The sequence below is a fragment of the Lytechinus pictus genome, chromosome 14, assembly GCF_037042905.1.
Source record: "Lytechinus pictus isolate F3 Inbred chromosome 14, Lp3.0, whole genome shotgun sequence".
Lineage (NCBI taxonomy): Eukaryota > Metazoa > Echinodermata > Echinoidea > Temnopleuroida > Toxopneustidae > Lytechinus > Lytechinus pictus.
In genome coordinates, this window is record NC_087258.1 from 9,006,024 (window position 1) to 9,030,540 (window position 24,517).

Sequence of the window (24,517 nt, forward strand, 5' to 3'; positions counted from 1 at the left end):
CATAATATAAACAACAGAAATTACTCTCGGGTCTTTTTCTATTAATGTGGAGACAATGGCACAGCGAGCTAGGGTTCGAACTCACAACTTCACGATCATGACTCCAACAACCACTGGACAACTTGACCCTTATGCATTACATTAATCTAAACTGGCTAATCAACATGTTTCAATAAAAAAGTATTAAAAACCATACACAATCGGGTACATAGTATGCCTATAATTTACACTGTTTAGACAAAAATCACCCCCCCTCCCTCTCATCGCTTACATAGTTCCGATCGTTCTTTAAATCTTTACACGAGACAGTTTGGGCCACGATAAATCTTATTTGAAATGAATTGAATTCAACTAAATCGAATTCAGTTGAATTGACAATTAGATGCAAATTACCAAGATAGGCCTGTTGGGCAGTGAGATGTTTGAATATGGGAGATGTACATGGAAAATAAATGTTCTTTGCGAATCCATTTACCTTCATAAGAAAACTTTCCTTTTGCCGTTTATCAACTTTAGCTCAGTCATTATACTTTATAGGTCTCCCCTCCAGCCTAACCTCCAATCCGAGTAGCCGATCTGGGAAAATGTGAATATTTTTGTGTCGGTCCCCCTTTGGACAAGCTGGACACACTGAGATATTGTTTGAAATATATTTCTTGCATAATTTTGTTCGCAGGAGAAAGTGGGGGGGGGGGGGGTGGGGTGGGGGTGGATGGCTAGACAAAGTTAGTGGGAAGTCTGTCGACTAAGCTAAACTTGGTGAACTTAGTTTTGCAATGTTGCTTGCATTAAAAAATGCTTTCATTATTCCAAATTTAGCTTAAAATCAGAGTCAAATAAAGTGTTATGAGACGCTTCCTTATCTCCCTCTCTCTCTCAAAATTAATGAACGATCAGAGCTTCCGCGCTTCGCACGGGAGATACTCGATCCATCCTTCCCCGTTGCGTGTGCTCATACTCTCGTCTTACAGCTCCGTCTTCGTCATTCAAAATGCGTCATCGTATCAGAATTTATTCAAATTCAAATATAATTTATTTTGATTCAATGAAAAAGGATTATTCTCAATTTGACAATAACTAACCCCCCCCCAAATTTTTTTTTTCAAGAAACAAGGCGAAATAAAAACATGTGATGTCCAAAGACTGGACCTGAAAACGACTTAAAATGAATTTATAATGAAATAAAGACACAACTATACCATCGACTATTTTTTTAATCATTATTAAGATTGTACTCATTGATCGTAAGTTCTTTATTTTTTTATTCAATATTTTGTTATCACTCTTTTTTTTTCGCTGACAGGGGACTTGTCAAATCTTTATACTACAATAAAGGTATGTTTTATCCGAAAGCTGCTATAGTAACATTCACAGGAGCGACGGAAATATATCTTAGGGGTAAAGGGGCAAAACTTTGTGAAATCCTCGTAGAGGGAGTCCACAGTCGGGACTCTGTGTATAAATGGAGAATAAAATTTTTGTTTGTAGAGCATTAAAACAGATTTCTTCAAAATTAAATGTACTCATAGCATGACTCATAGAATTAGATAACGAATATTAGCTTAGGGAAATATTTTTGTAACGCAGCGCTGAGCGATCGCTTCAGAATATGGACAAGTTTTCACATCCAATCAATTAAATTTGTATTATGCTTTTATTCACTTTTATTTATACACATCTGTACTGGGAGAGAAGTGAGTTGACTTGATATCAGCAAAATATACAATAACTTATTTTTTTGCTGAAATTCCTTCTCTCTTTCTATTTTATTCCTAAGCGCTTAGAGACATGTTTTGTGATAAGTGCTCTACAAATAGTGTTAATTATTATTATCATTTTGTAGTTCTGAAATTTTAAATTTTTAGACAAGAGGACTGGAAGAAAAGTGCCATCATTGTTGAAAATTGTCTGTAAATAATTGATTATTTATGGACAGTTTAGGGGGCAAATGGGTGCACAAACTCGTTTTGCCCCCCCGCCCCCTAAGTGGCCCCCTCACCTGCCCGGTTTCATCCGCCGTTGAACATTCGTATACCTTTCCTTCTCAGCAAATCAAAATGAAGGAAGGTTACCAGGGGCCAATCTTCCGGCCAATCTTACAAAGATTTGCGATTGATCCGATCAATCGCAACTATGGAAAGCCAGCAGGGTCAACATTGAAAATGCATGTTTGTTAAAAAAAACTTCCAGATATGAATGTATATCCATAAATTCATTGATTTCTTGACAATTTGGTGTGTTCTCCTTTGTATACAAAGGACATTTTACAAATTTCCTGTATAAAAAATTATGACACTGATGGATTTCTATAGAGTTACGATTGATTGGATCGTAACTCTTTGTAAGACGAGGCCCTGATGTGACAACTTGTCGGAGAAAATTGTTAATGCAACATCATAGAGGATAAGAGGAGGGTAAAATAATTTATTTTAGAGAAAACTCTCATCTGAATTTTTCGCTAGACGAGAGCAGCGCTTGCGCGCATTTTGCGCCCCCTTCGTTTATTGGACTTGTCGATGCCGAATACAACTTTGTACAACTCGGCCAGTGATGGTCCTTTTGTTCTCAAATAAACTGATATTAAACCCGACGTTCATCTTATGATAACATTTTACGGTGGTATTCAAGGCTGCCATTGAGTTGAGGTGAGCAAATTGAAGTATGTACAAATATCGTGTTGTTTAACTACTGTGAATCCTCTTTTTTGCGCACTATGTCTTTCCACTATGTCGATGTTGGTCCCATGCATTACGAAATTTGTTGCCTTTAGTGGTACGTGGGCGTTGTATGCATAGACGTTGTGTGTGGGCGACTGGGTGTGTGACGCGCGTGTGTGTGTGTGTCGTATGTGTTTGTGCGGCTTGATAGGGCGTGTGTGTGTGCGCGTGGGTAGGGCCTGTGCGGTTATGTGTCTGTATATGGCTTTGGGTATGTATGCAGTTTTGCCTCACTCACACAAGCATGCGAGGTTTTGCCTGTACATTGCATTCTCAACCTGAATGGTTTTTGCCTGATGAAATAATCTCTGAGCTGTGCGTGTGTGTGTGTGTTTATTTTTTGTGTGTGGGGGGGGGGGGCATTATATCTCACAGTTTGTCCATTCACTGCACTGCCATCTGTTAAAAAAATAGTCCTTGTTTGCCAGTGATAAGAGAGCTTTCGCATAGAGTTTGTATATTACAAAGCCAAGGGAGCAAGTGAATTCCAAGCCAAGGTGACAAATTACATACATGATCTCATAGACAATGATAGTCTTTCAATTATTTTTTTTCTTTTTGTAGATTTGGAGAATAAATATTAGAATTAAGAGCCGTGATGATATCTTGGTATTTGTGTACATTTTTAAAACTACACCAACATTTTCTGTTTGGGTCATGTGTCAGGAGGTTGCCTACTTTTGTGTTACATGGTGATTTTTGCTTTTGCGTCGCCCTTTTTAACTTCAAGGTCTCACTAAGTATACACTCTTTGATATATTTTCTGAAAGGAAATAACACAATGAACAAAAATGTGCACTCAGAAATAGCATTAAATGTAAGTTGTAAGTTTTATATCGTGATGAATAGAAAATAAAATATTTGAAATGTTGTATTTGTGATCATAATAATTTCTATAACACCCCTATGACTAAAATAATCATATTTCTGTACAGTACAGAGTCAGAAATTTCTTAGAATGTATAATTTTATTGGGTTTATGGTAAAGAAATTACTTCAAAATAAACCAGAAATTATGTATTAAAAAATAAATAATAATCAAGAAATGTATATATTGGTCTATTGTTTGTGCTATTTTTTCCCTATATTACCATTATATATAGTGAGAATATCTGCTATGTTCATCTTATTTAAGGTATAAACAATTTAAAAGAAATGATATTAGCATTAAACCAATTAATACTTCTTAGATTGTGGACATGTTATTTTTCTGAATGTCTCTGATGTGTGTCATTTGACTTTTGAGATCTTTAACAAAACCAAGTATCATTGTCATCCTACAGAATAGTAGAAATCATATTTTCTGTGTTTTACCCAAAAGCTACAATAGAATTAAGAATAATTGTGAAGAAAATTTGTGTCAATATGGAAGAATTGTTTTGAAAAGTGAAAAATTTTGAAATTTTTTCTATTTCTTTTTCAATGGTTTTGACCATGATTTTTGTTTAATACATGGCAGTGACATTACCAAGCTTATTTTCAATCATTTAACAGTAAAGAAGAACATTCTAGCTTTAATTTGATACCAAATTTGTAGTTGGAAGTAAAGTTTTCACAAAAATATTAACATTTTACCCAAATGGCACAAAACATTGAAAATCTCCATCGTCTTTGTACAGGTGGCACCGCTTTCGGCACCACCCCTAATGTGAAGAGGACTCATGTCTTTAAAGTTGTGTTGTAACTCTAGAGCAATGAAACTGTCTTGATTATTAGCCGAAGAATTCAGCTTTAAAATGATACCAGACTTGTTGGCATAGCTCCTTTGGTTTTGAAATATTTAGGAATAACTTAACAAATCAACCAAAATATGTAACAGCACCACCCTTTTTGGTGGGCGACCTCATGACACATGGCCTTTGTTATTGTATGATTTTTATATCTTCATGTATTCTTTTTCTCTTCATATTCATTATCACCACCACCACCATACAGATGGATGTCAAGGTGCAGTACATATCTCCTCATCAAGTGAGGCCTAGCACCAGGAGAAAATCATCCAATTCTGATGCACCTTCTCCTGAAGCTGATATAATCAATGGTGAGTGGGAGAATGGATGTTTTCAAGTCCAGTGTTGGTGTTGGATGCACAGTTTCAATCTTTCAATCTAATCTTAAACTTAGTTTAGAACTGATTCTAGTCACATTATTTAAGGAACAGCATCCCAGGAGCAGCTTTAATCTAGGTTTGGTGTTTAAACCAAACCAACACCAAAACCTGGGAGTTGTTTTACAAAGATTAAAGTGTGACTTACAGTCGCACTTAAATTCAAGTTGCTTGTGGTATAGGCAACACCGGATGGGTCAAATCATGCAAAGAGGACTCACGATACTGCATATTTATCAATAAGATGGCACATTCCATATCAAATGCGCATTGGCATTTAAGCATGACACTAAGTCATACTTATATATACTCTTTTATATACTCATTGTGAAACACACTCCTGTACATATTAGAGATGAAACACCCTTTCCATGCATACTAGTTTGCATGTCATAAATTAAAAAAAATTGTAGCCATCTCCTAGATTCTAACTTTTGTTTTTCTACTCGCATTATAAGAAAATATAAAGTTCTGTAATTTACAATTATCCTTCGTTTTCATCTTGACCGTTCTCTTGTCATGCACAAATCGATTTCTGCTGTTTTACAATAGTTGTTTTTTCTTCTAAATTTACAATGAAATCAATCAACATACTGTACATATCCCATTATTATTATTTTTTTTTTGGGGGGGTCATTATATTTTCTCTTTATTTATACAGCGTAATTCCCCTTAATGATATTTCTGTAATGTGTATGAACCTCGAGTGCAATCTTTAATCTTACTCTTATCTTATCATCTTTTGTTAATTCGTAGGCAACTAGGCATATATATTTTCACCATGTATTTTTCCTTTTTTCTGTTAACTTCATATGTGTCAGTCTTCAGACTGTTTTTACAATGTTTTAATATAATAAACCGAATTGAATTGGAAAAAAAAAACTGTTTATATATATATGCAATGCCCAACAATCATTCTCAATGTTTCATTCATTTTTGGAACACTTGATGACTTTTAAGCATATGTATTATGTTGTTGAATTTCTTTAAATTATTATATTTCCAGACAAGAATTCCACCTCAGATGATGGAGTTGAGCAACATAGTACTTTAAAACCAGAATTGGAGAGAGATGGTGAGACTTCAAACTGGAAATTTTGATAGATTTTTTTCCTTAAAGTTAATGAAGTACTGGAATAGGCTATTTTCATATTGTAGCTCCAAGTAAATTCAAAAGTCTTTGGGTTTCTTGAACATTAGGACTTATTTCTTCTATGAATGTAATATTAGTAGGGAGACCGCAAGATTTTTCTATCTCATCAACCACTTCATTAAACTGTCTGATTTTTTCAGATCTTGATGAAAATAGTGCAAAATAGACATCTACCAAATTTTATAGTACTTAATCCATGAATCGATTTTTGAATAATAATCAAATGAATTTCGAATGAAATTCAGCCAACTATTCCCAATAGGCTCTGTAGTATAATTTGTCACAACACACATAGCTGAAACACATGACCACACACACTGTGCAGTTATTTTGTGTGCACAGTTTTGCATTGGGCTTTCTGGAGTAGTGGGGGAAGGGTATGTTGAAATCAATTCTGACACTTGATCCTAAAGGAAAGATGAGTAATTCCATTGGATTTGCCATTATCAATACCACAAAAACCTGATAGTTTACAAAAATATGGTACATTTATTCACAAGATATGAGACTGTGAACTTCCTTTTTAAATGCCACATCAAAATTATGGTAGTGACCAAATATAAACTAAGTAGGCTATTTTGAGCATTCATTCTCTTTAATTTGATACCAAAATCATTAAATTTGGATAACGGGATCATATGTCAGAAATGCGTTGAACATTGATTTTTCCCTCAAAACCATGACCATTTTTGTGTGTGTGAATGTGGTGAAAAATGTGAAATTTTTAGCTCTGTGTACAGTCACCCTAATATTAGCATATCACCATTTGCATAAGAAATTTGCCAGTTCAGTTTTAGTCTCTCATTTCGACTCATTAATTTCAGACCTGATTACTACATTGTTATAAAGTGAAACTTAGCTATAATGACGACCAAAGAGAGACAAGAAAAGCAACCTGTATTAGCCGGCAGTCTTTAAGAACCAAACGTGTAAAGTACACCTTTTAAAGGGGATAATCATTCAAGCAAAACTAACCAGTCAACTTAGAGACAGGTAGTTCTTCTATACAGGTGGTCACTAAAGGAGCTTTGACTATATTCTAATTTGAAATGAATGCAAGTGTTGACATCAACATGAAAATTGACCCGTCGTCAAATTATTAGCCTTGACTCTTGAAAATTAGTGGGCAAGTTAATTTGGCTTTCTACTGGTATCTCCTTGAATTTTTGAAATCCAACAGGTGCTTTTAACATTTGGTAGGGAACACAGATATCATACCACTTTTTTTTTACCTGACAATATTTAATAGGTTCAGCCTTTTTTGTGTGTCTTGTTTGTGTATTATTCACTTAGTTTTGTTGCTATTTTGGTTCTCGAGTGCTAACTAAAAACAAGAGAATGTGGTCATCATTTTTAGGTCTTTCCAAACTTGGAACTGACATTTAAGAAAATGGCTTTGTTAAATACATACTTTTCTACCAAATAATATCAAGTTATCTTTTTATTTCTCTTATGATGACAGTATACACATCCTATGAGGTCCAAAGTTTAACAATGTGATGGTGATTTGGTAGGGATCAAATATATCAGTTGCATAGAAAGACAGAGATTGAAACGCCTTTTGAATATATTTGCTTTTTTTGTAGTATGGTTTGTTATTTGCTAAAGGTAACAAGGTTTTAATTTTTTTCCCTGTTGTCCCCTTTTCAGGATTTTACTGTGGTGATGCCATCATGTTTTACCCTGATACTCATGATATGAATGGTGCCTTCCAGAACCCCACTACTCAGGGAAGGATAACAGTGACCATGGCAAGTCTTTCTGCCACTGCCAATGTGAAACCTCACAAGTGCATGCAGTGTGGGGCGGCCTTCAAGCAGCGAAGTCACTTGAAGGCCCATATCAGGACACACACAGGAGAGAAGCCATTTGGCTGTGAGGTGTGCGGCAAGACATTCGCTCGTCTCGACTCGGCCGTACGTCATATGAAGGTCCACGCAGCAGATAAAGAGAAGAAGCAGCAAGTGAAAAAGCAGCAGCAACATCAGCAACAGCAGCAGCGACAGCTTCAGCAACAGCAGTATCAGCATCAGCTTGAAAGTGCGCAGCAGACAGTGCAACGACTCACCCCGTTAATTCCGCCTGTGAAACAACCTTCGAGACGAAGAAGCTCAGGGTCACAAAGCCATAAGAAACAAGCATCGAAGAGTAGAGGATCTAAGGATAAGAAGCACAAATGTTTTGATTGCGGTATATCCTTCAGGCAGCACTGTCATCTGAAGGTTCATCAACGCATTCATACTGGAGAGAAGCCTTTCATCTGCGACATATGCGGAAAGACCTTCGGAAGGAAGTACTCTGCAGACAGGCACAGGAAGACCCATGCTGATGACAAACTTGGCTTGATCCATCAGACCTTCATCCCGCCGCCCCCTTCGACCTCCAACACCAACTCAATAGCAAACCTTCTCCCAAAGCTGGAGAGGGTTCAGGGTTTTGATAAGCCCTTCCGATGCGACCAGTGCACTGCTGCATTTTCCCAGCGCTCACACCTGAGAAACCACCTGCGGACGCATTCCGGCGAGAAACCCTACGGCTGCGATGCTTGTGGAAAGACGTTTAGTCGGAAGTACTCAGCCATGCGGCACATGCGCACCCATACAGGGGAAAAACGGTTCAAGTGCGAGTTTTGCGGCAACTGCTACAGTCAACGTTTCCACTTGCGGGACCATCTCAGAACCCACACGGGTGAGAAACCATTTAACTGTCCGGTGTGCGACAAGGCTTTCAGTCGCAAGGACCTTGCTGTGCGCCATCTCCGAACGCACAGCGGCTCAGCTAAAATGTTTGATTACACGGACGACACAGTATAATGTTTAAATAGACCTTAACTGCTTCACAAGGTGAAAAGGATGTAAAACTATTTTATGTTTGCACATGTATGCCCTGCAATTTTGCACAGGAAGAGCATTGTACAGCCTTTCATCTACATGTATATATAAAATGTGATTATGAAGAGACATGGACTTCCACAAAATAGTTACTCATGAATCATTTGTTATATGCTGATGCCAAAGTTATGTTCCAAAGCCTGGTGATAAGTCATACACCTCTTCATCAGCATCATTGTAAAATCTTGTATACTGAGTGTCTCACTCATCAGGGGCCCGTCTTACAAAGTATATGGATATCCATCAATATTCAATGTCATACCTAGTCATAATATTTTCTTTAGGAAATTTGCACAATGTCCTTTGAAAACAAAGAGAAGCAAACTGAATTGTCAAGAAAACAGTGCATGTGTGAATATACATCATATCTAGAAAATGTTTTGTACAAACATTTATTTTGGATGTCGACGTTGCTGGCTTTCCATAGTTGTGGTTGATTGGATCAATCGTAACTCTTTGAAAGACGCACCCTGTAGTTCTTGACAGTTAAGAGAAAAAAAGTGTAAGAAGCAAAATCATGATATTGTAGTGTTTGTCATAGGGTGTTTCAAAGGAACCGCATTCGGGTGGAAATAAGGTGATAATTTTTTATTTTGTGCTGCCCTGTTTGTTTTGGTTAAAATTAACTCATGCACCATAGAATTTAGATGTCTATGAATTTCGACTTGATCCACTGTGCTTAATTTATCAACAGTGTTTAACCCTTTGCAATTTTGCACATTTTATAATTAAATTCAACAATAATTGGTTTTCGCCCTTACCTTCATATTAGAGAAGCTAATGACAATAGTTTGTGGATTTTTATGGGGAGCGAATAAGTATTTGCTGACCATGGACTATGTGAAAAGCATTGGAAAAATGTGAAATGGAGACATAGAAGGGGGAAAGCAAACTCAGAAAAAAAATCCTTTGACCAAGCCTGCTTAGATTCAGGCAACTGTCATAAGGCAACTTGTAGTGCTATTACACTTAATATCTGCCTGTTATCAATCTTGTTGTACTTTTGATGATTTATATCCAAAAAGTGTCAAATTTATCATTAAAATGCACATTAAGATACATTTTCTGCTTCAAAGCTTCACAAATTGGCACTCAAATGATATTCTTAATGGTCAGAATGAGGAGTTGCAAAATGTATGTTGTATTTTTTTAATTTTTTTATCAAACAGAATTTCTTAGTGGTGCATTATTCAATATTGAATTTTGAATTAATAAGCATGACTCTAGGAAACATAAGGCCTGGTAGTGCTACTTAGGAATACCTTTTTTTTTCGCGTGTAGCTAGAAATGTTGGTTACTGATGACGCAAACATTCTAAAAAATTTTCTGAGGTAGGTGACTTGCATTAATGCAGTCAATAGACTTTCATATGTAGCAATATTTGCTAATATTTAACTATTGTACAATCTACATTCATATTCCAGATATATGTACGCTTTAGATACCAGCGAGACTAGTAATGAATAACCTGGATATTTGTTTTAAATTAAGCACTGGACAAATAATGACTATGAATGTACACACATTATTCATTCATGTTATAGAACTTCTAAAACTTTGTAAATGTATTTGAAGCTAAGACTTCCCATTTGATGGTCTGTCAAAATATTTTTGTTTTCCCTACAGTACATGTATCTCATTTTTTTTCAGTAATATTTTGAGGAGGATCATAATGTGTTGGATCCACTTGAAATTCACTACCCAAGGTCAATTTTCAAAACAAAACAAAGTAATAGATCATACAAAATAACTGGCTTTGTATACCCCAAAGTCTTTCTGTATGCTTCAGTGAAGAAGAAACAAGAATGCTGACTTAATTTAGTATGCAGTCCATAGTTCATTGAATTTGTCTGAATTATTAATTTCTTTATACTGTATGTACAGTGGTGCTCAATATTAGTGAACCCCACCAGAAAATGATTTTAGATATTTGAATATGAAATCTGGTGATAAAATATTACATTCAGTAAAGTTTTGTTTCTCTGGGCTCGCCGAACATTGTACACACTGTTGTTGTTTACATTTTATAACATTCAGCATGACGGAGTGCATATTTTGATGGGGTTCACTAACTTTTGAGCACAACTATTCATGACTTGGTTTATTATACATTTAGTGTTTTGAAGAACATAATTTTCATTTATCACTCAATATTGCTTCATGCAAAAATCATGTAGTAGTAGGCTGCTTGGCCAAAATTTATACATGTATTGTCATTCAATATCCAAGATTAAAGATTTCATTCAATTTTTAGCTCATCCACCCCGAAGGGCCTTATGCAGACCTGCCAACCAGTACGTTTTTGGCGTATTTAGTACGTTTTTGCAACCAAAATATGGCAGTACGTTTTTTCTTTAAAAAATATGTTTTTGTAAAAAAAAATTTACAAAATCGTAATTTATTGAAAAAAATTATCTCTATATGTCTCTATTTCATAAAACTTAGACAAATATGGTTATTAGATCAATGTAATTTCAGGTAACTTTTTTTTCAATCATTTTGTTAAAACCAGGGTGAGATATACACATGTTTCAATGTTGTTTTTTCATCTGCAAGAGCAGTGCGCATTTTATCTTGCATGCAGCTTGAGCGCCGCGATGAGCGATTGCACCACGCATTTTATTATGAAATACACTTTTGTGGGGAAAAATACAGTTTTTTTATCACAGAATACAATTTTTCATTCCCAGAGGTTGGCAGGTCTGCTTGTGGTGTGGGGTCCGTCGTCCGTCCACAATTTCAAAATGCTTCTTCTTCATCATTTCAAGTCCGATTTCAATTCGGTTTGCTTTATATGATAGCACTTGGTGGGGGATTCAAAACTTCTACATAGAAATTTGAAACTCATTAAATATGCTAATTTATGCGCATTTTCAAAATTCACAAAAAATGCTTCTCCTTTATTTATTGACCGATTTTGAATTTGTTGCTTCCATCTGGTAGAGCTTATGAGGTTCACCAAATTTATACACAGAATTTTGAAATTTTAACTACAAAATAATTTATGCTAATTTATGTGAAATTTATTCATAAATCACAGAAAATGCCTCTTCTTTATTTGTTGACCGATTTTGATTTTTTTTTCTTCCATCTGGTAGAGCTGCATGAGGTTCGCCAAACTTGTATACAAAATTTTTAAATTTTGACTAAAAAATTATTTATGCTAATTTATGCTAAATTTATTTGTAATTAAAAAGGCTTCTTTATTTGTTGACCAATTTTGATTTTTTTTCCATCCATCTGGTAGAGCTACATGAGGGTCACCAAGCTTCCACACAGAATTTTGAAATTTTGACTAGAAATTTATTTATGCTAATTTATGCAAAATTTATTCATAAATCACAAAAATGCATTTTCTCCTTCATTTGTTGATCAATTTCAATTTTTTTTGCTTTATATGATAGCTCTAGGTGGGGATACTAAACTTCTACACAGAATTTTAAAACTCATTAAATATGCTAATTTATGCATATTTTTCCCCGAATAATGTTTATTTATTTATTGACCAATTTTGATTTTTGGGTCCATCTGAGAGCTACATGAGGTTCACCAAGGTTCTACACAGAATTTATAAATTTTGACTAGAAAATTATTTTAATGCTAATTTACACAACATTTATTCATAAATCACAAAAATTGCTTCTTTGTCATTCATCAATTTCAATTCTGCTTCCTCAATTTATGTCACCAATATAATTCACTACAGTGTCAACTGGTGTGAAATTATGTTTAAGTTTGTTGCAAGATGCCAGATGATCATTACATCATTGATGTGCTAGTGCTAGTTTAAATGTACAATGTAGGGACTAAAATTGGGACAAAAATGTTTTGTAATTTAGGGATGCACAATTAATGCTGATATTTAGAAGGAGAAACAATTTTGTATATACTGAATAGAGTCTTGTATTTTATTTTTACTGCAATGTGATATTAATAGCTTCATATTAGATGCACAATTTTACATTTACGTGTTACTGAAATGCTGAAATTTTGGACAAAACATTAAAATTCATGGACATTTTAAAAACATTTTTGGATTGTGATATATTTTACACATTTTTTGTGAAACTTTGCGCTAAAGTTTGAGACTGGTATCATGGAAAAAATCAAGATCAAATGGTTAATTATAAAAGGACACCCTAAAGTTTTCCTGCATTTACTGGTATACTTAGATGAATTTTGTCTGCAATAGGAAACATAGATAATGGAGTGGAAATGGTTTATCTGTAGCGATTGTAGATCTGTATCAATGCCATAGTCTTAGCATTTGCCCAAGTAATTTTGAGTTATAATTACAGTGCATGTTGATGAGATTGATTATGCGAATGAAATTCTCTGAATATCTGTTACTCTGCAGTTAATCATGGTAAAGAGATTTGACTTTGTGGATGGGTTTCTAGACTGAACAAGAAGATAAAAATGATAATCCATGAATGAAGGTCCTTTTCAAGATGATTGCCTACAGCATGCCACAGTCATGCTCTATTTTATCTTATAAACCAGGAGTTGGTTTTGTGAAAGACTCACTAAATATGTGGACATCACACTCATGTATGCAAATTCTGTAACACAGTTCTGTCATGACCTATAATGGTTTTGAACTTATTAACGTTTTTTAACAATTTCATAATGGAAAGTAAATAGAAAATCATATTCAGGAACTGCAAGTGTACCTAGTTGACAACATACTGTATGAAATGGGAGCCTGTTACACAAAGGTTTATAATCAATTTCTAAATTGCAGTGGCCAATCAAAAGTTATTATTGCATACTGTGCATATTGTAAAACATACAAGCTTTCACCCAATCAGAATCAGTGTTTGAAATTTGCTGTTAACTGCAAATCTGTGTGTAGTGTGGCCCATGTGAGTATTGAATGTAATAGTTCACTGCATATGTAGGTTATGTTTTGTCTTTAGCCAGTGTGATTAAAGGACAAGTCCACCCCAACAGAAAGTTGATTTGAATAAAAAGAGAAAAATCCAGCAAGCATAACACTGAAAATTTCATCAAAATCAGATGTGGAATAAGAAACTTATGACATTTCAAAGTTTCGCTTAATTTCACAGAACAGTTATATGCACACATTGGCTGGTATGCAAATGAGGAGACTGGTGATGTCATCCACTCACTATTTCCTTTGTATTTTATTATATGAAATATGAAATATTTGAATTTTCTCCTCATTGTCAAGTGAAACAACAATGATTCCTCCCTGAACATGTGGAATTAGCATTGTTTAATACTATATGGTTCAGTCAAGTTGGTCCTTATTGTTATATCTATAAAAAATGAAATAATGTATAATTCAAACAATAAAAAACAAAAGAAATAGTGAGTGGTGGACATCATTTACTGACTCATTTGCAAGTCACTGCGTTGTACATATCACTGTTTTGTGAAAAATAAGCGAAACTTTAAAAATGTCATAACTTTCTTATTTTACATCCGATTTTGATGAAATTTTCAGCAATATGCTGGTTTGATTTTTCTCTATTTATTCAAATCAACATTTTCCTGGGGTGGATCTTTAAGCAGCTCAGGATTTGTGGTCGATATATCGGTCATAAACAAAATTCTTCTTCTTAAAATTTAAACAATCTAGTTTAGATCTTGGTCATGTAATATCATGATCATCTAAGTAGACTACAGGTATCAGTTTTTGAAAAGTTTTAGAAAAACATTTGGCATCTTTCCGACTTTGAAATGGTGGAGGCAACGATTGTGTCTGTGTGCAGTTATGGACCTTTCTAGTCATATGTATTATTCTGACTTGCTTTCAAACTGTATTATATCAAGATGAGTGTATTACAGGTATTAAATGATGACAAAATGAATTTTTTTTCTCTCAATATTTTACAAGTTAACAGAGTTGTCCATGTACTCAGAGTTAAATCTAATAACAGGATTCACTCTGTTATGTTTTGTTTGAGCTACATGTATATTGTAATGTTTCAATATTTTAAAGATTTTAACGCTTTAGATTTCGGTGATTTTAAGTTTGCTTTTAGATTCTTTGAAATCAGTTCCTGATTTGTATGTGTCAACCTTGTCCATGGAGTCTGTTACTAATTTTGAAATTTCTTGTACATTTCAGATTGACAGCTTACATGCCACATGTAGTGATGTACATAATAGCTCTGTTAAAAAAAATCACATAAAATGTCCAAAATATGCTCCAAGGATATGTAATAAATGCCAATCTGTTGAATTTATATATCTGTATGAGCGTTTTTTTTATTTGGGTTATGATGTAGAGTTGATAATTAAAGCAGATGAAATAAAGTGAAGTGTTAGACTCCCATTAGATATTGAAAATCTAGAAAACATGACAATGAAAATTTCATTGAAATCTGATGCAAAGTAACAAAATTTCAAGATTGCAGGTTAAGAAAAAAAATAGTGAATTGGTGGTTTGCTAGCGATTGCACTGGTGATGTCATACATCCACCTAGCCTCTTGTATTTTTAGTATGACATTGAATTTACAATATTTAGCTCCATGAATGTGGAATGTGGAAAATCATACTTAATGGAGGAAAATGTCATAATGCTCATGTTATAGATTTGATTTAATGAAATTAAAAGGAACAAGTTGTCACATCATACCATGCTATCAGATAATAATCTTCAGAGAAGAAAAAAAATGCAACAGAGGGGAGAGAGATATGTAGAGATAGGAAGAGGGGTTGGGGCTAGAGAGAGAGACAAAGAGAAAGCTAAGGAAGATAAAGAAGTTAAAGACCAAATACAGAAAAAGGAAAATAATTTATCAACTATATTTTACTACTTTTTTTTTAGTTTACCAAGATCATGATATTATTACACATTATCAAGTATAAGGCCTATATAATTTGGATACCAGATCAACCAATCAAACACGTTCTAAAACACAGGAAAAAAATATTTATATGCAGGTCGTAAAATATGCAATGATCTTCCTGATCATAAAAAACCTTTATCATCAAATAGAAATACAAGATGAAAAAAAATCTTTTGTCATTCTATACAGTACAGTATATTTGAATAATTAATATTTTTCACATTTACATGTGTTGTACTATTTTTTTATAAGAAATACAGAAATTACCTGATTGCCTTTTTAGGAAGGTATTGGAAACTGTGCAGTGCCTTTTGTGTACATTGATGAAATAATTGCTCCCCCTATCTAGTGAAACAAAAACAACAAATAATAATCATTGCTACATATTTAATTACACCCCTCCTAGCAGCCTATCTAGGAAAATTAGTATCTGGAGAAAGCACTACAAACTGTGCCCCTCCCGACAATGATGTCAATGCAAGGCATGGCCATGGGCAAAATTTGTTTTCTCTTCCAACTTACCACATATCTCCATTAGAAATGGAAAAAAAAAACTCTGGGTGTTAAATTTTCATCTCCTTTCTCCCTTCATTTTCCTTTTGGTGCCCCTAAATGTGGCGCCGGGGGTGTGCCCTCTTGTACCCCTATAGATACGCCACTTACCCCTTCCCCAGATCCCTCTCACATTCTCTTTGCTTTCTCAGCACCATCCACCCGATAGTGGCGCCGGCGGAGCGCGGGAACTTTGAAAATATTTCATTTTTTATTTGTTACTTCATAGCGTGTGTACGGTACACGTGCTAGCTTTTGTTTTGGTGTATGACTTTAATAAAAAGATGAAACCTCGAAATAATGCTGTTTTGCAGGTCAGATCAAAGGAAAGACGAATGCAAAACCTAATGAGGACGAATTATCGCATTGTCAGGAATTTCATTTGTCAGGTATGGTGATATCGTCCCCTGTAATAAGTTGGATTTTGTTGTGCACACGACTGCAGGCTCAGGATGCTCAGGCACAATTTAAATCATCGGCACCTCGTCTTAACCGCGCCGGGTGCGAACGGCGAGCACGGCAATCAAGGGACCGTTACCGTACCTGGTCCTGGTCCTATCCTGGGGCCGATTGCACGAAAGGGTCTTTCCAAGGACCGTCTTTCGTGTCGCCCATCTTTTATGATGCGCTATAAGCGGGGTGTTTCTGAAATTTATGATAAGCAAATAAAATTCGTAAGCTTGCTTTTAAATCAAATTTTATACAAAACAATTTCATGAGATATCACATCATTTTATAAACAAATATTTTGTTTATTTTAACGGACAAATAAATATATTTGCAGATAATTTATTTGAAATGCGTTTCACATGGCGTATCATAAAAGATGGGCGACACGAAAGACGGTCCTTGGAAAGACCCTTTCGTGCAATCGGCCCCATGCTGATAGCTGATGGTAGGGTGTCTGGAGAAAAAAAATATTTTTCTTATTTCAAGAAAATATAACATTTTCTTTGTGAATTTGAAGAGAAATGACCTTCACTTTCAGACTGACAGAAATGTAATATTTTTGAAAAAAAATCCAATTATTGGCTGCAAAAAAGAAGAATGAAATAAGGTCAATTTTCAGCATTTCTCTGCCATACTCTGTGTAGTTAAGAAATGGACACACACAAATCCAAATTTTTAGCTTCCGAGAGCTGTTATAAATTTATTATTAATGCCAAAAACTTGTCCATAAAGAGTCCAATAGGATTTTTTATGCTCTATCTGATGGTATGATTTTTATAAAGATTTGGAAACCAGATCACAATGAAAAATTGCGACAAAGTGAAAAATATTGTGCAAAACAGAAATTTCATTTTCCCATATAGAAAACGCATGGAGAAATGACAATCTCAACACACACAAAAATAAGGGTTTGCAATTTTTCTCTAAATCCTTATTTAAAATGATCATATAAACTTGTCCTTACTGTCAAAAGAAGCCCCTGAATGTTCTCTTTCCATACATGCCAAACACAAGTTAATATCCACATTTTTCTAGTAGCCTGAAGTTCTGAACTTCCCCGAAAAAATGTGCCATATTTCCCCCTAAATCAGCCTGTCTTATGCTGACGCTTTTCAGTGTGGCTTCAGACACCCTACTGATGGCCTGCCACGGCGCGGCACGAGGGCGCAGGGCAAGGCTGGCGCTGGTGCTCGCATTTTGTTGGTTCAGCCTGCATTGGAATTTTCATATAGTTGTGGCGTTTGCATGCCTATGACTGTGTTTAATGTGGAGTGTGAGGGTGTGTGTGCTTGCATCATGTGCGTCTGAATGTCTAGAATATGGTATTGAATGTTGAGTAATGGAAGTCATATTTTTAATGGTACAGAAAAAGAAAGCTCCTTTCATGAATTTAATTTAGAAAAAACATGTTTGAGATATGTTTAATGAATTTAAATATCTGATTATGAACCTTTGTTATGGTGTTAATTATTATTTTAAGATATTATAGTAACCTATATGGTAAACCTAATATAGTAAAACTATATGGATTATTGCCTAGCTGGATTACCGAGAATTCTACTTACCTTAATCCTGGGTCAGTCCGTCTTATAGAGAACAAGGTCGAAGACTCGATATAACTGTATACGTTGAACTCAGTGATTGGTAGCAGAACTTGGAGTAACTCAGAAGGTTGGTATCTTGGAATCGCCGTATGGACTTGACTGTATATGCGTGATTGCGAGAATCGAGAAGTGAACAGTAGAAGCGGTAAACATGTGAATGGCGTCTCGTTGCGGGTCGATCCTGTACGTGTGGAGGGTTTCTGGGGGGCATGGTCGCACGCACGGTCGCGCGTAGCTCGAGAGCAAAAGGTGTATTATCGCACTTCGCGCGGGCGACCAAGTTCCCCATATTCCCCCCAACCGTAAAAATTAATTATTGACTCCCTACTGTCCTAATCACCCATGTATATACAGATATATGTATGAGGAATGGAACAAAAAATGTAACATTAAACCGTTACATATAGCGCCATCCTTTCAGAAATAACTTATTATAATGATATTAAAGGTCAAGTCCACCCCAGAAAATTGTTGATTTGAATCGATAGAGAAAAATCACACAAACATAACGCTGCAAATTTCAACGAAATCGGATGTAAAATAAGAAAGTTATGACATTTTTAAGTTTCGCTTATTTTTCACAAAACAGTTAAATGCACAACTCAGCGATATGCAAATGAGAGAGTCGATGATGTCCATCACTCACTATTTCTTTTGTTTTTTATTGTTTGAATAATACAATATTTCAATTTTTAAAGATTTTACATTAATTACCAACTTGACTTAACCATAAACTGTTAAAATAATGGTAATTCCACATGTTCAGGGAGGAATAAAACTTTGTTTCACTTGACGAGGAGGAGAAAATGATAATATTTCATATTTCATATAATAAAATACAAAAGAAATAGTGAGTGGGTGACGTCATCAGTCTGCCAATTTGCATACCGACCAGGATGTGCATATAACTGTTTTGTGAAATTAAGCGAAACTTTAAAATGTCATAACTTTCTTATTTTCCATCCGATTTTGATGAAATTTTCAGTGTTTTGCTTGTTGGATTTTTCTCCTTTTTTTCAAATCAACTTTTTGTTGGGGTGGACTTGTCCTTTAAGGAATAAAACACTTGTCCCAGATCCCTGAAAAGAACCAATTATTTCCCAGTATCTCGGAAATGTAACGTAAACATACACTGAGGAATTTAGGTTTCTTTTCCTATCCTCGTGGGCACTGAGCATGCTCTCTGAAAACTTTTATTAAACATATACATATATATTGTAGCTGAAGCATCTCTATAAAGGACAATTGGTCATTTCTTTGAGGTTCCAATCGTTCTTTAATTCTTTCGAATGATCCATATGCTCCGTATGCTCCTTAAAAACTGTTTACAAATGAAACAAATCGAACAAATAATAAATCAACCGTTCACGAATATGCATGTTCAGAAAACAATGACCTTAAGAAATATGCATATTACATTGTCCAATTATAACCCTTTGTCTTAACCTCAACTTTACATATTTCCATTATAATACCATGCTTTCATGCATTACATTATGCACATATACCTTATAATCTATCAGAAACCATAATTTCATATCTGTATTCTTCATGATTAAACTTATCTCATATTTGTTATCCTTCATCATTCAACTAAAGTCAAGATTTCTGACCGTTTGCATTCTTTGTAACTCAACTCTGTTCATAATAATAACATGTCTTAAACCTGTATAACTCTTCATTTCTAACTATACTTCTATCAGTATCAAATCAATCTTACATTGTATCAAACTTGCATTAACCTTCTCAATTTCTCCATGACATGCACTAAATTTACTCATAATAGTACATCAACCTAACAGTAGCAAACGTTTGTTTACATTCTTTCATTCATGTGCATTTCGTTCGCGTGCGGTAATCTACATTACATAACAATTGGAATTTGCGAATCAACATTGCGTCGGCCGCCGAAATGTAATGTACATCGGCCTAATGTAATGTACACACATTGAGTTATCTATCATGGTTCTGTGCTTATTGAAAGCACTTATACAAAGATAATCTTATCATTGAACTTTAATTATCCTTAATTATGACTACATTAGATCGTTACATACCTCCTTTCTGCCTTCTTATGTGTAGAATTTCATAATACACGTCGATGTCTCCAAAATAGACAGATTTCATCAACTAAGTCAACTGGAATTCGAAAATGGTGCCATTTCCTGATAGCAAAATTAGAAGCCTGAAGATGGCGCTATATAACTAAATTTCAACCAATCCAAATAATCGTTAAAAAGATCAATCACTGAAACATATATGTATATATGTCTTTATGTTATAGGCTACTATAAGCATGTAGTTCATGCGGTGATCAGGATGTGCCTATCTATTTTAAAGGACTATTTTACACATACAAAAAAAATGTGGTTGGCCCCAAATCTCTATCCTCAAACTTTGGAGGGTGATAAGTGAATAATAGGCCTTGATTGGCCAGCAGACTTTAAAACTAAATTGAAGACCATATCGCCTGGATATTATTAAAGGAAATTTATAAATTCACATTTGACGTCACTTGGCACAATGGTTGAAATAACTAAATTATCACCTGGATATATAATTTTATGTGTGACACAACTTGGCACAATATTGTTTTTAAAATAACCAAACCCATATCCACTGGATATTATTGAAAGAAATTTTTCAATTCACCTACAGGTGACGTATTCTGGCACAATGGTTGGAAGAACTAAAATATCAACTGGATATACATGTATAACTTAACGTGCGACACAATTTGGCACAATATTAAAAAAACTAACTAAACCAATGTCCCTTGGATTTTATCGAATATAAGAGTCTGCAACCTTTACCAGTCCCTGAAGTCTAAGGAGGGTCTGAAAGATGACAGCCAACAGACACTTTCCACTTGGGGATGTAAAATCTGGTCTAGTTCGGCCCGGTACGTTGGGAAAACTTCTCAGTCCTTCTCCACCACGATACAGAATATAAACGTTCTCTGGAGAGAGAAAATACTGCATCGCAGAAGAGAAGAACCTAAGACCCCTCAATTACATGGATAGGCTGTGACCTTATCTTTTAATTAACCTCCAAAGTAGGAAGGGCAAGATTTTGGACAGAAAAATAAATTATGAGACAGGGGCCACCAAAAAAATATATAATACCCCCTATTACCCTAACAGGCCATACAGTTGCTTAGCGTTGTAGGTGGTTTGGGCCATTATAATGGCCAAGGGCTGTCCCCGCAGATTGGCTACCACCGCCCCCACATCACCCAGGTTTTCAGGTGAAGTCACCGTCATGTCTGGGCGAGGAGGAAGATGCGGAGCATCAGTCTCCAAAATCAGCCGATTCGCGGGAACGGCCCTAAGGCCTTGGATTTGATCCGTTGTGAAATAAGCTGCCATCCCAGGAATACCAAAATAACAATATGGAAAGGCAGCAGTCCATTTTCTAGCTTGCAGCGAGTCGCTAGAGAAATTGTGGAGGTGTATCCTCTGGAGGAGGGATCAGTGCTTTTCAAGAAGCCGGCGGGCCAAAGTATGCGCCGCGTATGCCGTATTATTCTTAAAAAGTTAGAATCGTCCCTTAGGTGCAGGATGAGTACTCTCCCTTGGGTGCCCTGACCAAGGAGTCTCAAAAAGAGCGTCTCCTGGTCAGGCCACCACTGGGAGTTGACAGAAAAGTCAAAACCTAATTCACTTACACCTACCACGAAGGTATTTTGCAGCAATGTACTAATCGCTCCCACTGGACCTCCGTTTACTGAGAGGCCTGTTTAGGGTGTATTCCTACTGCTAACCTCCAGCACCCATCCCTCTTCGTAAATGGGGGGCTGTGATCCAGCACGCGGGAGAGAAAGCTGGGGTCCATAAAGAACTCCGGGTCACAGAAGTTTAGGACCCCACCAACAATCTCTACCGGATACTTTGTCACCATGCTCTTCCTCTTTCTTTTATTATACCAACCACACCTATCTGGGTGGAAATGACTATCGAACCCTAGTAGAGGCGGGGAATGGGAGCTAGGAGCAGGGGCGGGGGTATCCACTAAAGAGACATCTTCTCTATTGAGGTAATTAAGGAGACCCCTTCCTCTCCCCTTACTATGGAAAGTACCAGGTTGAAAGGTACCGGGTGTAATGGGACCCTTGCTGACCCTTGCAAACCCTCTTCCCCTCCCCATTCCTTTGGCTGGCTTAACGCCTTTCATGGCAGGGGCAGGACCGGGTGTTTCTTTTAGGGAATTGGGTGAATCCCTGGACCCTGCCGCAGCGGCAATATATAGTAACCTAACTATATGGATTATTGCCTAGCTGGATTACCGAGAACTCTACTTACCTTAATCCTAGGTTAGTCCGTCTTATAGAGAACAAGGTCGAAGACTCAGATATAACTGTATACGTTGAACTCAGTGATTGGTAGCAGAACTTGGAGTAACTCAGAAGGTTGGTATCTTGGAATCGCCGTATGGACTTGACTACATGTATATATGCGTGATGAGTGGTTGCGAGAAGTGAACAGTAGAAGCGGTAAACATGTGAATGGCGTCTCGTTGTGGGTCGATCCTGTACGTGTGGAGGTTTTTTTTTGGGCATGGTCGCACGCACGGTCGCGCGTAGCTCGAGAGCAAAAGGTGTATTATCGCACTTCGCGCGGGCGACCAAGTTCCCCATAATATTATGAAATAATGAGATAAGACAATAATGAGGCAATAATGATAATGAGACAATAATAATAGATAGATAGATAAATGGTTGTATTGATAATAATCACATATAAAAATACATACAGGCATGGTAGTTTAAAAAAACTAAATTGCGCCATGAATTTACAATAAAGGTATACATTGTATATTATTTGATGGAATATTAATTATCACAAAAAAATGATTTAAAAGAAAATACAAAATCATTCACAAGGACTCACTCATTAAACATTCATACCCAAGCATGCACACACCCTCACACTCACCCTGCATCCAGACACATACACACACTATACAAACAAAAGTACATACTCAAATTTACATGGGGTGGATAAAACCAAATCATTAGTATGGTTATTAAACAGATGGGGGGCATGGCATTGCTAGAAGATTCAAAGGAATAGGTGTCAAAATATTAAATTTAAAGTGTATGATGAAAAACAGAAGTATATCTAACATATTATAACATTATAATAATGAGACAATGATAAGTATCATTGTAAAAATAATTATAGTAATCATAATTAGAGGCCTAATTATTATCAAGACAACAATAATAATTATTATTGCAATTCGAACCATTGAGTCTGCAAAATGTCAGGTCTGGTCACATTTTGGATGAACTATTGATTCTCTAGATATGAACTTTGTATTTTTTTTGTCAGGATGATGTCAATTTCAAGCAAGTGAGGCAAATGCAGTCATCAAGCTTAGTATCTTATGAAAGGTTAGAGTTTAATTGAGTCTCAGAAGGATGCAAGTTACAATGTTAATTTTGGGGTAAAGGGGAGGAGATCAGTGTAGTATGAAGGGAGTTGAGGCTATGGCAATGTATCTCAAATTTTATCCCAGTTTAAACATAAAGCAGCCATTGCCAAATAATAGATGTTAACAAATCCATGACAAAAAACATGAGTTTGCATTTCCACCCATTTAACCACTTATATTTTAAGTTCTATTTTCCGTGGGGAAATTATCAAATAAAAAAATAGAAGTGTAATTAGTGATTTTGGAAAACAAAGAAAATAATCTTTTCTGCATAAAAATTGATGTAATCCAGGATTTAAAATATTGAGTGTTTCTAAAATAAATACTCAGCTGGTAATCAAATGAAATGCATGGAAATATTATTTTCCCTTAGATATACTATTTCTTAATTCTATTGCATGCTTCCAATAATTTCTTCAACTATGTAAACAAAATAACGTTTATGTAGTGATTCTAATTGCTGAGGTGGTCTGCTTGATGTCTTAAAGGGATGGTCCGGCCTGAATTATTGAAAATATATATATCTTAATACATAGAGTAGAATTCACTGAGCAAAATGCCGAAAATTTCATCAAAATCGGATAATGAATAATAAAGTTATTGAAGTTTAAAGTTTAGCAATATTTTGTGTAAACGGTCATCATGAAAATTTATTAGGTGGGCTGATGATGTCACATCTCCACTTGCCGTTTTCTTGTGTTATTACATAAAATCATAATTTTTTCGTTATTTCATACTTGTGTGAATAATATATCTCCCTTGTAATGAAATAAGTTGCAGCAATG

General features: G+C 35.5%; 3 protein-coding genes across 5 annotated transcripts in view; 2 read left to right on the plus strand and 1 right to left on the minus strand.

Annotated features, from left to right (window-relative positions):
- Positions 1-2,492: 2,492 nt before the first annotated feature.
- Positions 2,493-15,081, plus strand: LOC129276680 (zinc finger protein 135-like). 3 transcript variants are annotated; one of them, XM_054913076.2, is made up of 4 exons: positions 2,493-2,645; positions 4,653-4,758; positions 5,831-5,899; positions 7,628-15,081. In XM_054913076.2, exons 2-4 carry the CDS (start codon positions 4,653-4,655, stop codon positions 8,788-8,790), a joined length of 1,338 nt encoding a protein of 445 aa, XP_054769051.2. In that variant the 5' UTR covers positions 2,493-2,645; the 3' UTR covers positions 8,791-15,081. The 3 variants fall into 3 exon arrangements, with proteins under 3 accessions (XP_054769051.2, XP_063965268.1, XP_063965270.1); XM_064109198.1 differs by having other exon boundaries at positions 2,504-2,659; XM_064109200.1 differs by lacking the exon at positions 2,493-2,645 and adding an exon at positions 3,089-3,214.
- Positions 15,082-16,375: 1,294 nt separating this feature from the next.
- Positions 16,376-24,517, plus strand: part of LOC129275926 (DDB1- and CUL4-associated factor 17-like) — a 35,996-nt gene continuing 27,854 nt past the window's right edge. Inside the window, exons 1-2 of the mRNA XM_064109484.1 lie at positions 16,376-16,631; positions 23,630-23,691. Coding sequence (XP_063965554.1) covers positions 16,527-16,631; positions 23,630-23,691 — 167 coding nt within the window. The 5' untranslated portion in view covers positions 16,376-16,526. The remainder of the gene's footprint in view (positions 16,632-23,629; positions 23,692-24,517) is intronic.
- LOC135156698 (3'-5' ssDNA/RNA exonuclease TatD-like) lies at positions 21,428-22,469 on the minus strand. Its single transcript, XM_064109697.1, is given in 3 exon segments — positions 21,428-21,823; positions 21,826-21,992; positions 21,995-22,469. Coding segments are annotated over 3 exon segments (1,038 nt in total).